At 35.7% G+C, this 12988-nt stretch overlaps 2 protein-coding genes across 5 annotated transcripts; both read right to left on the bottom strand.

The window, feature by feature from the left end:
- Window positions 1-1596: 1596 nt before the first annotated feature.
- LOC18435694 (elongation factor 1-gamma) lies at window positions 1597-10596 on the bottom strand. 4 transcript variants are annotated; one of them, XM_011625595.3, is made up of 9 exons: window positions 10525-10596; window positions 10242-10285; window positions 4322-4471; window positions 4170-4230; window positions 4032-4084; window positions 3579-3680; window positions 2956-3472; window positions 1924-2337; window positions 1597-1808 (listed from the first exon to the last, which is right to left on the bottom strand). In XM_011625595.3, exons 2-8 carry the CDS (start codon window positions 10248-10250, stop codon window positions 1958-1960), a joined length of 1272 nt encoding a protein of 423 aa, XP_011623897.1. In that variant the 5' UTR covers window positions 10251-10285; window positions 10525-10596; the 3' UTR covers window positions 1597-1808; window positions 1924-1957. The 4 variants fall into 4 exon arrangements, with proteins under 4 accessions (XP_011623897.1, XP_088709270.1, XP_011623896.1 ...); XM_088853144.1 differs by having other exon boundaries at window positions 4322-4458; XM_011625594.3 differs by having other exon boundaries at window positions 1597-2337.
- An 892-nt stretch (window positions 10597-11488) lies between these two features.
- On the bottom strand, window positions 11489-11926 carry LOC148779646 (putative pentatricopeptide repeat-containing protein At3g15130). The gene is made up of 2 exons (XM_088852683.1): window positions 11813-11926; window positions 11489-11767 (listed from the first exon to the last, which is right to left on the bottom strand). Exons 1-2 carry the CDS (start codon window positions 11924-11926, stop codon window positions 11489-11491), a joined length of 393 nt encoding a protein of 130 aa, XP_088708809.1.
- Between the last annotated feature and the right edge of the window lie 1062 nt (window positions 11927-12988).

Raw genomic sequence — 12988 nt, 5'->3', positions numbered from 1 at the left:
CCTTATATAAACTTTTTCCTACTCTAAAACACCCTTGGAAAAAAAAAAAAAGTGAACAAAATATCTACTATAAATAACAAAAAAAAGCATCCCTTGGAGGGACGAACAGGGATACTAGGCGATGGCTCCGGACTGGTTCAATCATCTCCACTTCAACAACTATGGATCTAAAAGAAAGAACAAAAATTGCAAATATTGTATCCATGGATCCATAATTGAACCAGCTAGTGACATGTTTCTTGACCCTCCATTTAAATATTCAGCGATCCACTGTGGACTCCGATTTGCAGGCTACTTTTTCCATTGGGGTTAAGTTGTTGACATAACCAAATTTCGTGAAGCCCCAGCCTTCACCCTTCTATTTATTCTACAAGGTACCTTTATGATTGCATTTATCCGGACAAGCAAACCATTGCAAAACCACTGCTTCATCCGCTTTCCAAGAGAAGGTATATTCAACATCCAAACCAATGTTTCCCACTAGTAATTAATGCATTTTGTAGAGCCACCGAACATCAGTTTTCCCACTAGCGGTTAATGGATTTTGCATAGAAAACTAACATCCAAGTAATTTTCACTAAAGCAATTGATTCAATAAAGCAGTTTTATTTCAAGCCTTATTGAATATTTACTTCAATTTGATTGGATAATGTTAGTTGGGAAAAAACTTTAATAATGATGATGATTGGATAAATCAAAATTCCATGGATCAAACACGTTCACTCTTAGGCACAATCATTGGCACAGGGAGGTCTATCACATGTTAAAACAGCAGCTTAAGCGTATGTCAAGGTGTTTAAAAAATTCTCAATTGAACTTCTAATTAATACTATAATCATAACCACCGAATTTCAAATTCAACAGCTAAAAATGAATGTGACCTCCTTATATTAAAAATAAATGATTATTATATACTTATTCCTTTATTGAACACAACCCACAACTAGGGTCCCCACAACTTTCACACTGAAAATTGACCCACACAATCAAACCATGCAGGTAGAGAAATTCAAATGGGTCAATGTATCTAGAAACTCTAATATGTACGTGTCCAGGAGACTAAATAGAAGGGATTCAGCCAACAATATTTTCACACATGTATTACTTGTATTCGTACTTAGATATATCAATAGTAAGGTTGTATAATTTCAATATCAATAGTAAGGGTGTATAATTACAAAAAATGAGATAAAATCATCAAAAAATAAAATAAAACTATCAAAAAATAAAATAAAATAAAATAAAAGAGTGTAAATAAAACGGACACGAGCACAGACAATATTAGCCACTGATAACAACCATATTAACTCTTGTTTCTCAGGAGTAAAAGAACCAGCTTACTGATACAAAAACCCAAAACCAGTCAACCAATTTTAAGGACGAGATAATAGAGATAAAGAGCAAAACTTCAGCCGAGTTACAAAAATCATCGAGAAGCTGACAATCATCAGTCACGAATGGAGTCTTATGAGCTACGCTTCGATACAAAACTCAACTTCAATATAGAATTCTAAATCAAAGACATGTCCTAAAATTAAATCATCTAGAAGCTGACAATCATCGGAGTCACGAATGGAGTCTTACGAGCTAGTAGGCTTCTATGCAAAACTCAACTTAAATAGAGAATTCGCTTCGATACAAAACTCAACTTAGATAGAGAATTCGCTTTAATACAAAACTCAACTTAAATAGAGAATTCTAACAAATCAAAGACATGTCCTAAAATTAAATAGCATACCCTTTCGTCAAAGGTCTAAGGCCCAACACACCTCACTTGAAGCACTTGGCATCCAAAAATCATCAAGAAGCTGACAATCAGTCGTGAATGGAGTCTTATGAGCTAGGCTTCGGTACATATCATGACAAAACTCAAATAGAGAATCCTAAGAAATCAAAGACATGTCCTAAAATTAAATAGCATACCTTTTCGTCAAAGGTCTATATGGGCCAACACACCTCACTTGAAGCACTTGGCATCCAAAAGTGCTTCTCCCTCGAAGGGTTCTTGATCCTCAATCATGGCATTAACACGCTCCTTTTGGGTCTCATCATTTATGTCAACCTTTGTCCACTCGTATAGCTCCATATCGTAGCACTCGTCCAAGACAAACTGTGGAATTTCTTGACCACGGAAAAGCCAAACGCCCTTAAGCTTGTATGGTGGTTCAGACCCAATAATCAGCACCTTGCCAAACGCATACTTGCGGGCAAGATCCATTCGTTGAAGGAACCCCGCAACCTTGTTAAGGGTGACATAGGAGACGGTATTTTCGTCGTTGTACTTATAATCACAGAACCAAAGAGAGTAGCCCTCGGGGTCATACATATCCCAGAAACCTGCATAAAACAAAACACAAGTAGCATAAAAGTTATTGCTCATAAAAAAGATTCTATAACTCAACTTGAGTAAGCCAACATGTCAGTCCACTCAACCCGTGCATAAAATACATGCATGCAAGATGTATATGAAGTCCATCCCCTACTGACAAAATAAAAGATCACTTCAATTATTTAAATGCACGAAGAGAACTAGAAAATTCATTCAGTCACACATCACCCAAACTGGAAAATCCCTGTCCATTCGCAATAACATATGGTGGAAATTAACTAACCCCACTTGGGAGAAAATCAGTCATCAGGAGCTACACTTAAATTTCCAGTGTCTATTGCTTGGGATGGATGGTGAATTAATGATGTGTGAAAATCATTATAGCGCAACACCATTTAGATATGATGCACTTTCTCATAAATGAGGAAACTAGTAGGTTATCTACTCAAATTTCTTTTAATAATTTTAAAATAAAGACAGTTAGATAATTGGGTTTTAGCAGGGCTGAAATTGGAGGCCAAGGTCACCCACTGACTCCCCAAGATGGGAGGTCTCTGGACCATCATCATAGTCCAGAGCCAACTCCAAGGCATTGTTCTAAACACATCAGGTTCTGCAGGATGTACCTTTAATAGCCACCTCGCGGAAGTTAGTCTTGGTGTTGGAGTATAGCCTCTTCCAATCATCCAGCACCATTTTGCTAGGAGGCAACAGATCAAGAGGATTCTTTGGCTTTGGCTTTGGTGCCTCTTCTTCCTCATCAGCAGGCTCCTGTACTTTAAGTTTGGGAGCCTCTTTCTTTGTCTCTTTTTTGGACTCCTCTTTGGCCTTTGGCTTTGTTTCTTTGGGCTGAGCAGGTTTCTTTCCAGATTGAACAGGAACCACAGTCTCTGCCTGCTTGACCTCACCTATTACTTTGCGAAAGTTGGGTTGGTTCACCATGGTCCAAAAGTATCTCTCAACATGAGGGAATTCAGATGTGAAACTCTTGATCATTATGCAACAGAACCCCATGCACAAGTTGCAAGTCATGACGATATCAGCAAGCGTAACAGAATGCCCAACCAAATATGTATTCAATGCAAGATGAGTATTTAAAGCACCCAAAGCCCTCTTAAGAGCAGCAATGGCAGCTTCCTCAACCTTCATATGACAAAATACAGAGTGGTGAGATGAATCAATAATTACAGCAATTATCCACAGAACCAGAATTTAAACTACAAAATAATCACAAGAAAGTTTTACTAACCAGGGGAAGGTAGACCATGAAACCCAATCTAGGGTAGAACCACCGACTAGTGTGAGTATCAATCTCAAGAGATGCAAAATCGATCCATTGCTCTATGAGGGCCTATACAACGTAATATGTCAAAAGATAACAAATAGCTTAACAGTATAACAGAGTATACAATGGTAGGAACAATCTCCTAGAGGGAAAATCCATTGATTGCCAACACAGTCAATGCATAGTAATACGCAAAACAGTAGTGACGAAAGCATTGTCTATATGCATCCATCAGAAAAGAAAAATAGCACCATTTATGGGTGCGTGTCAGCACAAAACGCATAAATGCATGCACACAAATACACATGACATATGATGCATAAGGGCAGAGATGCAGCTATGTATGCATGCTCACATATGTACAGAGTTAGTTGAGCATTAAACAGGGCATTTAAGACAAACTGTCGTGTGCCTTACATATTCAAACAGTGAAGAGCCATAGAGAATGTTATCTCCCTTCAAACGAGCAACTGCAGAAAGACAGTTATAACACACCATCAGGACACAAATTCTAACATGTTTCCATCTACAGAAAGCTATAATGCATTTACTCACCGTAACGTGCAATAGCATTGCTCTCGAATATGGGACCTTTAGGTGTTTCCAACACGGGAACCTGCACAATCATTGAGCATTTTCATCCACTACAAAGAGAAAACCTGCATTAGTGGAACGCAAAATAATTTGGGGATCACATGAATTCATACCTTGCCCATTGGGTTCATCTTAAGAAATTCAGGAGTCTTATTAGAAACCCCCATCTCAAAAGACTCGACGAGTTTGACTTCCACACCAGTGTACTCCGCTGCAATCAGCGGCTTGAAAGCATTTTTATTGTTGCTCCCTGCATGCAAGATCTACAAAAATACATAAGAGGAATTATCATAATGCTCCAGACAAATTTTCCAAGAAGACAAAGCAAGCCAACTAGATATACAATAAAAACACAGGTAAGGAAGGAGACACCCAAACTAAGGAAGGAGCCATGCAGAATGGCAGGCAGGGAACGATCTCAGCATCTCACTGATCTTTAACCCTTGAGTCGTTTCCTTTTTTGTAGTTTTTTTTTTAGTTTACAATCATGCTGTATAGCATTTTTTGAGCAACCTTTTTTGTTGTCGTGGGCTTTTTAGTGTGCTTTTGTATAGAGCACCCAGGTCGTATATGCCAATACTTTTTGTACTTTTAGACCACGTCTTAATACAATTGTTAAGTTATTAACAGTTTAAAAAAAGAGAGAAAAAACAACCCCTATTGAATAAATTTCAAAATGACTATAATTTAACACGAAAGAAAGTTTACCTAATGCATATCATGAACAATAAGGTCGCTAGCATATAGAAATGATCCACAGAAAAATGCACAAAATAATTACGGAAGTGTAAGAACCATTTAGCTCAGAAAAGAATTATACCCACATAAAACGGTTATGAACACTCAAAAACTGGGTCAGTTAACACATGAAACAAGTAATACCAAAGAAGGACCTAGATTGGCAGTGGATGTATGGGTGCAAAGAAATGTTAGCACAGGACTGAAAAATAGATATTAAAAGAACAACATACCCATCCAGCTACTGAATTGCTTGTCAATGACCAGATTCAACCAAGACATTATGATAGTCTGTCTCGATAATACTAAAACCTTAATTAGCAACCACTTCACTAGGCAATCAGCAACTTCAATATATACATACCACAATTATCATATGACAGATTCCTATCTCAATGTTGTGATTTTCAAGATAATAACAACATTTAGATACAGAGGGCAGCAGAATTATTCAAGGCCTAGACCATGGACCGATGACCCAGTAGTGAGTCAGTGACCACTTAAAAACTAAAAGCAAAAGAACTAAAAATTCAATTATGCATGCAACCATATAGGACACAGCAGTTTATTTATGTATCGGAACTATGGGAAGATACTTTCTTCCAAAAGAGTATACATTAAATTCAAAACCAGAACTGAAGAACAACTCAATACAGCAATGCAAGTACATCACAACTATGCTACTCTAAAATGGAAGTGCATACAAGTCTGTAGCACAAAGAAATCATATTGTGAGACTTCGACAAGGTATTTCCAGTTTCTCACTTCCCTAAAGCACATCTATCTACTATGCCTAAATTCTTTATTTGTCAAAACTTTAAAAAGAAAAAAATGATGCATGTCCAAATCCCAAACTGAAAAAAAAGTAGGTACGTAAAATGACAGTTATTTCACCACACTACCTCTCTATCTTTTCCTCTCCTTCTCACTGCTATCCTCTTTCTAGCTTCACCCGTGAATGGCACAGGCCACAAACTAGATATCCTTATAATTTAACAGAATGATATACATCCAAAACACCCATAATGAACATACCTTTACACACTTAATCCACAGCAAGGAAATGTCATTATACATATACAAAATGAACATACATGTACATAATCCACGGCAAGGACGTGCATTGCACTGCAAGAGCCTCTAATTTGAGAATTTTATGGTAACTTTACTTTTTTCTTTTTTTGTTACTCTTCTTTCTTTTTTTTTACTCACATACAACTTCTCATTTTATTTTTAATTGATTTATGCGATAATAAAAACAACCGTATTTTTCAACTACTCTTAAGAAAAGTCCTTCGTAGCATCTAATCTATGATAAAATTATTTAAACTTCAAATTATTAATATTCTCAGTTTTAAAAACAATGAATGTCAGTTTAGTACAATAGGACAGGAAAGAAATCCTACTTTATCCTATTTTGTCATAATTTTGGTCAAATTTATTTCTTTTATTTTTTTATTAATTTATGCCATATGATAAAAAATTCTTCATCTACTCTTTAAAAGGAATCTTATTTACAACATTTATTTATATCAAATTTTTTAGCCGATCCCAAATCATTGGTATAAAGGCTTGGATGATGATGATGAGATTTTTTACCGTATTCAATTATCTATATACTTTGCTTTAAAAAAATTAATTCCAATTTGAAATAAGAGAGAAAATTTTAGGAACAACATGGGACAGGATTCCTATTTTCCTAATCTTTGAAAGAGACAACCTATAAATTATACAGAGTTGGACATGGAGATAAATATACGAAAAGTTCTTAGAGTTAGAGATTGAGAGAGGAATGTGAGGAGGTAGATGATTTAGGAATTGTAGATCTATTCTTCTTTGAAGAGATTTAAGGGAAAAACATATGAGAAATAAGTCATAGACAGGAGTTCAAAATTTACATTTCAATTTATTATCTCTTAACATTACAGATTCCACAGACATATATTGTTTGAAAGATAAATCACATATATGGAGGGTAGCAAAGCCAACAGACAGGATTCCTGACATCAATAACCTCATTGATCATTTGACTCGTTCATGTTTTGAGAGATGGCAATGTAGAGAGTGAATATCTACCTATAGAGAAAGTGCTTAAATGGGCCCTTAATTTGGGGAGCAACATCTTGTCTCCTTGACATGTATCTCCTACATCCCATATTCACTGCACCGCTTATCTAATATGATATGTAATCTTTTCCTCATTTTTTTAATGAGGCTTTGGATTAAAGATTTTCAAAATTCTAATGAAAATAGAAATGCCTCAAACAGCAAGTTACACATTAATACTTCTATATAGATATCTTTTGATCAATAAAAAAACTAATGAAAATAACTCATCATGTAATGTAAGTATCTTGAATATATAATGAAAGGGGCATAAGACCAGATACTTCTACAAAGACCAGTAAAGCACTGAAACTGCTCAGTGATACAAGAAGTCCTCATGAAAGATTGTCCAAGGAAATTAGGGGCAAATCACTAGAGGGTAGTACCAAGGCAATCGAAATTTCACAATTAAACGCACACACACACTGCTTTTAACCAATCCATACAAAGGACCCTCAAACCTCGGTCACCTCGCTAACTCAAGCAAATTTTCACCCCCTAAGTACCATCTAAATTTAGGCCACCACATCACCTCCGCCCAATTCCCTCAAAAGCAATCGGATGCAGTAACAGTCTCTATCTACTACCCACTAGAGACTTATATTACACCAAAAGAAAAATACAAATATAAAATAAACAAACAAATAAAATTGTAACACGTATGATAACATCTATCATACCCCACAAATCAGCCAAAAAACTAACATTTCTTCCATATTCAACCTCTCTTTAATTTCTCTTTAGGAAGTCTTTTACCAGCTCCAACCAACTTATCACATGAAATTGACATATTAGACTTCACACCTTCCCCTCTCACCTGACAACCCCCTCTCATTATCTTGATACAATACCACTAACATTCAAATACATTTAATCAATATCTGCACTCAAAGCTCCTCAAACTTTCAAAACCACTGAGTCCACTTCCCAAAAAAATCATGGTGAAATTCATTAACTTCGTAAGGCCCCATCCGATGCTTACTGCTACAATGCCTACAATTGTCTCATTTTTTCTATTTCTTTTTTGTGACTTCCTGCAAATTGTCATAGAAAAGCTTCAATTTGCACAATTATGTGCAATATAACAGAACTACGTGTATGTACATACTCCATACAGCGCAGAAAACTAGCAATTGTGTTTCTGTCCTTTGCACTGACAAGAATTATGAATAGCTAGGATATTCACAAAGATTGTGATAATGGAAATCCTACCCTGATAAGGAATCAAAACATATCAAACAAGTCAAAGACTGTTTTACATAATTGAGTACAAAAGTTGCCAAATTAAAGAAATAACAGACTATGGCTTTTAGACAATGTCATGGTTCAAACCCTGGCATTTCTTTTATAATTAAGTCAAAAGGAAGCACCCCATTACAATCTTCCGATATGTCAAATTTCACACAATCGTGTACAAAAGTTACCAATTAAAGAAATAACAGACTATGGATTTTAACCATGTCATGGTTCAAACCCTGGCATTTCTTTTATAATTAAGTCAAAAGGAAGCACCCCATTACAATCTTCCGATATGTCAAATTTCACATCATCACTACAGGAGCATATGTGGGATACTTTTACAACAGTATATTCAAATTTTTACTGTAGGACAGGTGCACACATAGCTAAGGCACCCAACTAGGGCTGCCAATGACCTGAGGGTAGGAAATGCCTTCAGGCCATGGCAATATGGTCTTCTCCACCATATTAAAAGGAGAGGGAAGGGGGGTTGTTATTCCAATCCCTACCATTGGTCCCCATTTGTTTTACAACAGTATATTCAAATTTTTACTGTAGGACAGGAGCACACATAGCTAAGGCACCCAACTAGGGCTGCCAATGACCTGAGGGTAGGAAATGCCTTCAGGCCATGGCAATATGGTCTTCTCCGCCATATTAGAAGGAGAGGGAGGGGGGGTTGTTATTCCAATCCCTACCATTGGTCCCCATTTGTTTTACAACAGTATATTCAAATTTTTACTGTCGGACAGGTGCACACATAGCTAAGGCACCCAACTAGGGCTGCCAATGACCTGAGGGTAGGAAATGCCTTCAGGCCATGGCAATATGGTCTTCTCCACCATATTTAAAAGAGAGGGAGGGGGGGTTGTTATTCCAATCCCTACCATTGGTCCCCATTTGTTTTATCATTCGTAACAAAAACAAAATAAGAAATGGAATTATGTAAACTGTTTTTAAGATATATGTACCCAAAAAAAAGTGTACCTTTGCAAAATCATTTCAAATCCAATTCCTTTTGGATTTCATTCATCGCGAAGTATTGAGAGAGATTACAAGATAAGATCTTGGGCGATTTATAAAGTGGTATTCATTCAAACATAATGAATGTGGAATGTGATTTCCACATTTACATAGTAAATTTTAAATTTCATTTTTCCATTGTTCAATTTTTAATGTTCAATTGATTATACATATAATCTATATAAAAAAAATTGACTAGTTTATTATATATATATATGTGTGTGTGAGTGTGCAAGTGCGCTTTGATTTCGTCATCATCATCATCATCCAAACCTTATCCCAATGATTTGGGGTCGGCTACATGAATCTTGTTCCTCCATTCTTCCCTTTCAATAGGGATACCGCATAACATAGGTTCAGGATTCATGATAAGATGTGGTAGAGTTTATGTGCCTACCTAATGCAACCCACCTCTTTTACCCAACCTTGGGACGGGTTAAGGGAAAGTTTAAGATCCTCACCCTTATTAGACCAATTGTGTGCGTCTCGATTCCTCATTAAAAAATTCAAGATAACAAGCAGCATAACATCACATTCTCCAATACAACTTATACAGATAAAGAAAACTAACAAGCAACAAAGGCATAAATTTTTTCAATTGATGTAATAGACAGGACTACAAAAGAGCTTAAAATTTAGGAGGAAAAGAAAATACAACAAAATTGTTTCTACGAGTATATATTTCAATAATTAAGGTCCCATGCATATGTCCATAGGCCTTTAACCTAATATTTTATTCCCCTTTCACGAAAGAAGGCAACTTCACATGCAAAACTTTTAATATAAATCTACATGGCATGTATCAACAATAAGAAAAAAATCAAATAACAGAAATAACACAGACAAGATAAAGAACAATGGTAATAATCGGCGGATAAATCACAGCAATCTCTTTGTGGTTAATAAAACAAAATCCAACAAACTCACCAGGGCCATGACTCAAAAACGGTGACAAACCACGAACTGATATGCTGAAAACACAAAAATCAAAATCTATATCAGATCGTATCAAATCCACAGATGTAGAGTTTCCAGATCCCAGTAGTGGCTAGTATACACTAATATAAAAGAGTGAGATAAAACATGGAACCATAACAAGCATCAATATATACTGCACAAAAACGAAGCGTAAAACCCTAGAAAAACCATAAGATAGTTGTTTTGGTTTCAAATCTATAACTTGAACGGGGAAAAATAGGAAAACACATACCTGAAGATTAGGAGGTTGAGGGGTCGATCGAACTAGATAGAATAAACCCTAGATTACAGAAAAAGAGAGAACGCGCTAGGGTTTGGGAGAAGTTCTTGTGTTATTGTTCCTTTTTAAACCGTTTGGGACCGATGAGCCCTAATCATTTATCTAAAAGTAGTCTATGAGGCGGGGGACGCAAGTTCACATTTGCGTCCCTCAAGGTATCCACCTCCATCTTAAAGTGTGGTTTTATTAAAAATAAAATCTAACGATTTAAAAATTTTCCCCAAAATATTACTTTTAGCCGATTAAATATTTTATTTTGGAAAAATATCCCTATATTCCCTATATGTTTTTGTTTTTATATCTCAATAAATCCAATTAATCAAAATATATCTCTTAGCCCGAGTCTATTTAACTATTTTTTAGTTCTAATAAATATAAAAAAATAATAATAATCATATAGGACATCTTCCAGTCATGTGTGTAAGACGTCAAAGGATCACCATTAAATTTAATACAGATTTTTCAAAAAATTATCATATACGTATGAAGCTTAACTTTTTTAAAAAATTTATATTAAATTTAATGACGATCCTTTAAAATCTTACACAGAAAAACTCCGATAAGATAATTTTTTGTAAAAAAAAATAAACACCCTCATTCTAAATCACCTCCATTCTAAACCACCTCTTTCCTTGATATATCCACCATATTTATCTCTCCTAAAATCCCTTTTATCTCTCTCTTCATTTTCCCTTACTTTCTCTCTCCAGATCTCTCGCTCTCTCTCTACCCCGTGCTTCCCCAAACTCCTCTCTCTCACCCCATCCCCTCTCTATATCTCCCTGTGTTTCCCAATCAACTTCTCTCTCTCTCTCTCTCTGTATTTCGCAACCCCTCTATCTCCTTTCCCCGATCAACCTCTCTCTCCATTTTCCAACATCTCTCTCATTCGGCTATTTGAAAGCCAGGGTTATTCTCATGGAGAGATAACTGAGAGGTCTTTTCTCACCTTAGATTGAATAATCAAAGCATGGACTTGGCGCTCACTATCAAAATTGCGAGAAATGGAACAAGCCTTGAGCATGACTAGGAAAGTGAACTGCTCCAACTGTAAATTTTGCTTACGCATAAATGAAACAGCCATGAGTGCCTTCTCTGCAACTCTATTATTCACATAACATGCAACCAAAGCATTCCAACATGCTACATCAGGATCTGTAATGCTCTCGAAGACATGCTCTGCCACGGAAATGAGCTATAATTTTCCATAGAAATCCAATAGAGCACACCCAACAAATACGCTAAGCTCAATTCCGATCTTTAGAGCATAACCATGCAATGAAAACCCAAAGTTCAGAGCCTCTAAGCCTGAACAGGCTATCAAAACACTACCCAAAGCAAATTCATTGGCCATGAATCCTCCCCTTTTCATCTCTAGAAAAAGAAACAACCCATCCACCAGCTCTCCATTCTGAACAGTTCCATTATCATGGAAGTCCAAGATATAAGGTTTCTCTCAAGAATTCGATCAAAAACCTTTGCGGGCTTCTCCCAAACAGTGGCACTTGGAATACATTACGAGCAAATTGTTCAGCAAAAATGTGTTATTGATGAACCCATACTTGATTATTTGAGCATGGACATGAGCACCAGCAAATGGGGATTTGCTCTTGCCGGAGAGAGAGAGAGAGTAAATAAGAACAAGAGAGACAGATTCTGTCAAAATTATGGGGTTTTAGAAAGACGTGTTTATTAGTGTTAGGCCTAAAAGCATGGACTTGGCAAAGAGTTATTAACCCTGTGCAGAATTTAAGAGACAGTGAGACACGCGGGGAGAGAGAGTAGAAAAATAAGGAGAGAAGGGGTTTGGAAAATTGGGAAATTTAGGAGAAAATGATGTGAAGGGAGAGAAATGATATATATTTGTCATATTTGTTTGAAGGTAAAAAAATAAATTTAAAAGAGACAAAATTAGGTAAAACTCAGAATTTTTATGATTCAATATATGTTTTGAAAATTTAAATCTATTGAAATATAAAACTCAAAGATAATAGGTATTTTCTATTTTTTTTCTGTTATTAATAATATATATATTAAATAATGTGTGCATCTAAAGGATGAGGTTTCTATAGAGCTTAGGTTTATGAAATCAAAATAAAGCCTCACCTCAAATCTTCATTAGAAAAGCACTTTGGGCATATGACATCTTCATGATAGTTCTAAAATCAATTTTCAACACCGACAATAAAGTTTGCAACTCAAAAAATGATACAAATTTTGCATATTGATTAGAACTATTTTTTAAAGTGAAATGGATGGTTTATATAACTTGTTGCAATGTACACTAGTTTTGAAACTTGAAATACATTTTTTTTTTCACATTCAATTGAAAAGTTTTTCAACACTTGAATTGCTATTTTTGATTAGTTATGAGGTAAGGCTTTATTTATTTTAAAAAGATGGCAGCCCTATCAAA

The sequence above is a fragment of the Amborella trichopoda genome, chromosome 12 (assembly GCF_054954075.1).
Source record: "Amborella trichopoda isolate Santa Cruz 75 chromosome 12, AtrichopodaSantaCruz75HAP2 v2.0, whole genome shotgun sequence".
Classification (NCBI taxonomy): Eukaryota; Viridiplantae; Streptophyta; class Magnoliopsida; order Amborellales; family Amborellaceae; genus Amborella; species Amborella trichopoda.
The sequence above is the reverse complement of the archived record's forward strand: the minus strand, read 5'-3'. Positions and strand labels throughout refer to the sequence as shown.

What these genes read in the sequence shown, in the direction of transcription:
- LOC18435694 (XM_011625594.3), bottom strand. An exon ending in AGATGAACCCAATGGGCAAG is followed by an intron (nt 4,231 to 4,321) that starts GTATGAATTCAT and finishes ATGATTGTGCAG; the next exon opens with GTTCCCGTGTTGGAAACACC. An exon ending in GCTCTTCACTGTTTGAATAT is followed by an intron (nt 3,681 to 4,031) that starts GTAAGGCACACG and finishes TACGTTGTATAG; the next exon opens with GCCCTCATAGAGCAATGGAT.
- LOC148779646 (XM_088852683.1), bottom strand. Translation starts at nt 11,926, where the DNA reads ATGGCCAATGAATTTGCTTTGGGTAGTGTTTTGATAGCCTGTTCAGGC. An exon ending in AGATCGGAATTGAGCTTAGC is followed by an intron (nt 11,768 to 11,812) that starts GTATTTGTTGGG and finishes GGAAAATTATAG; the next exon opens with CTCATTTCCGTGGCAGAGCA.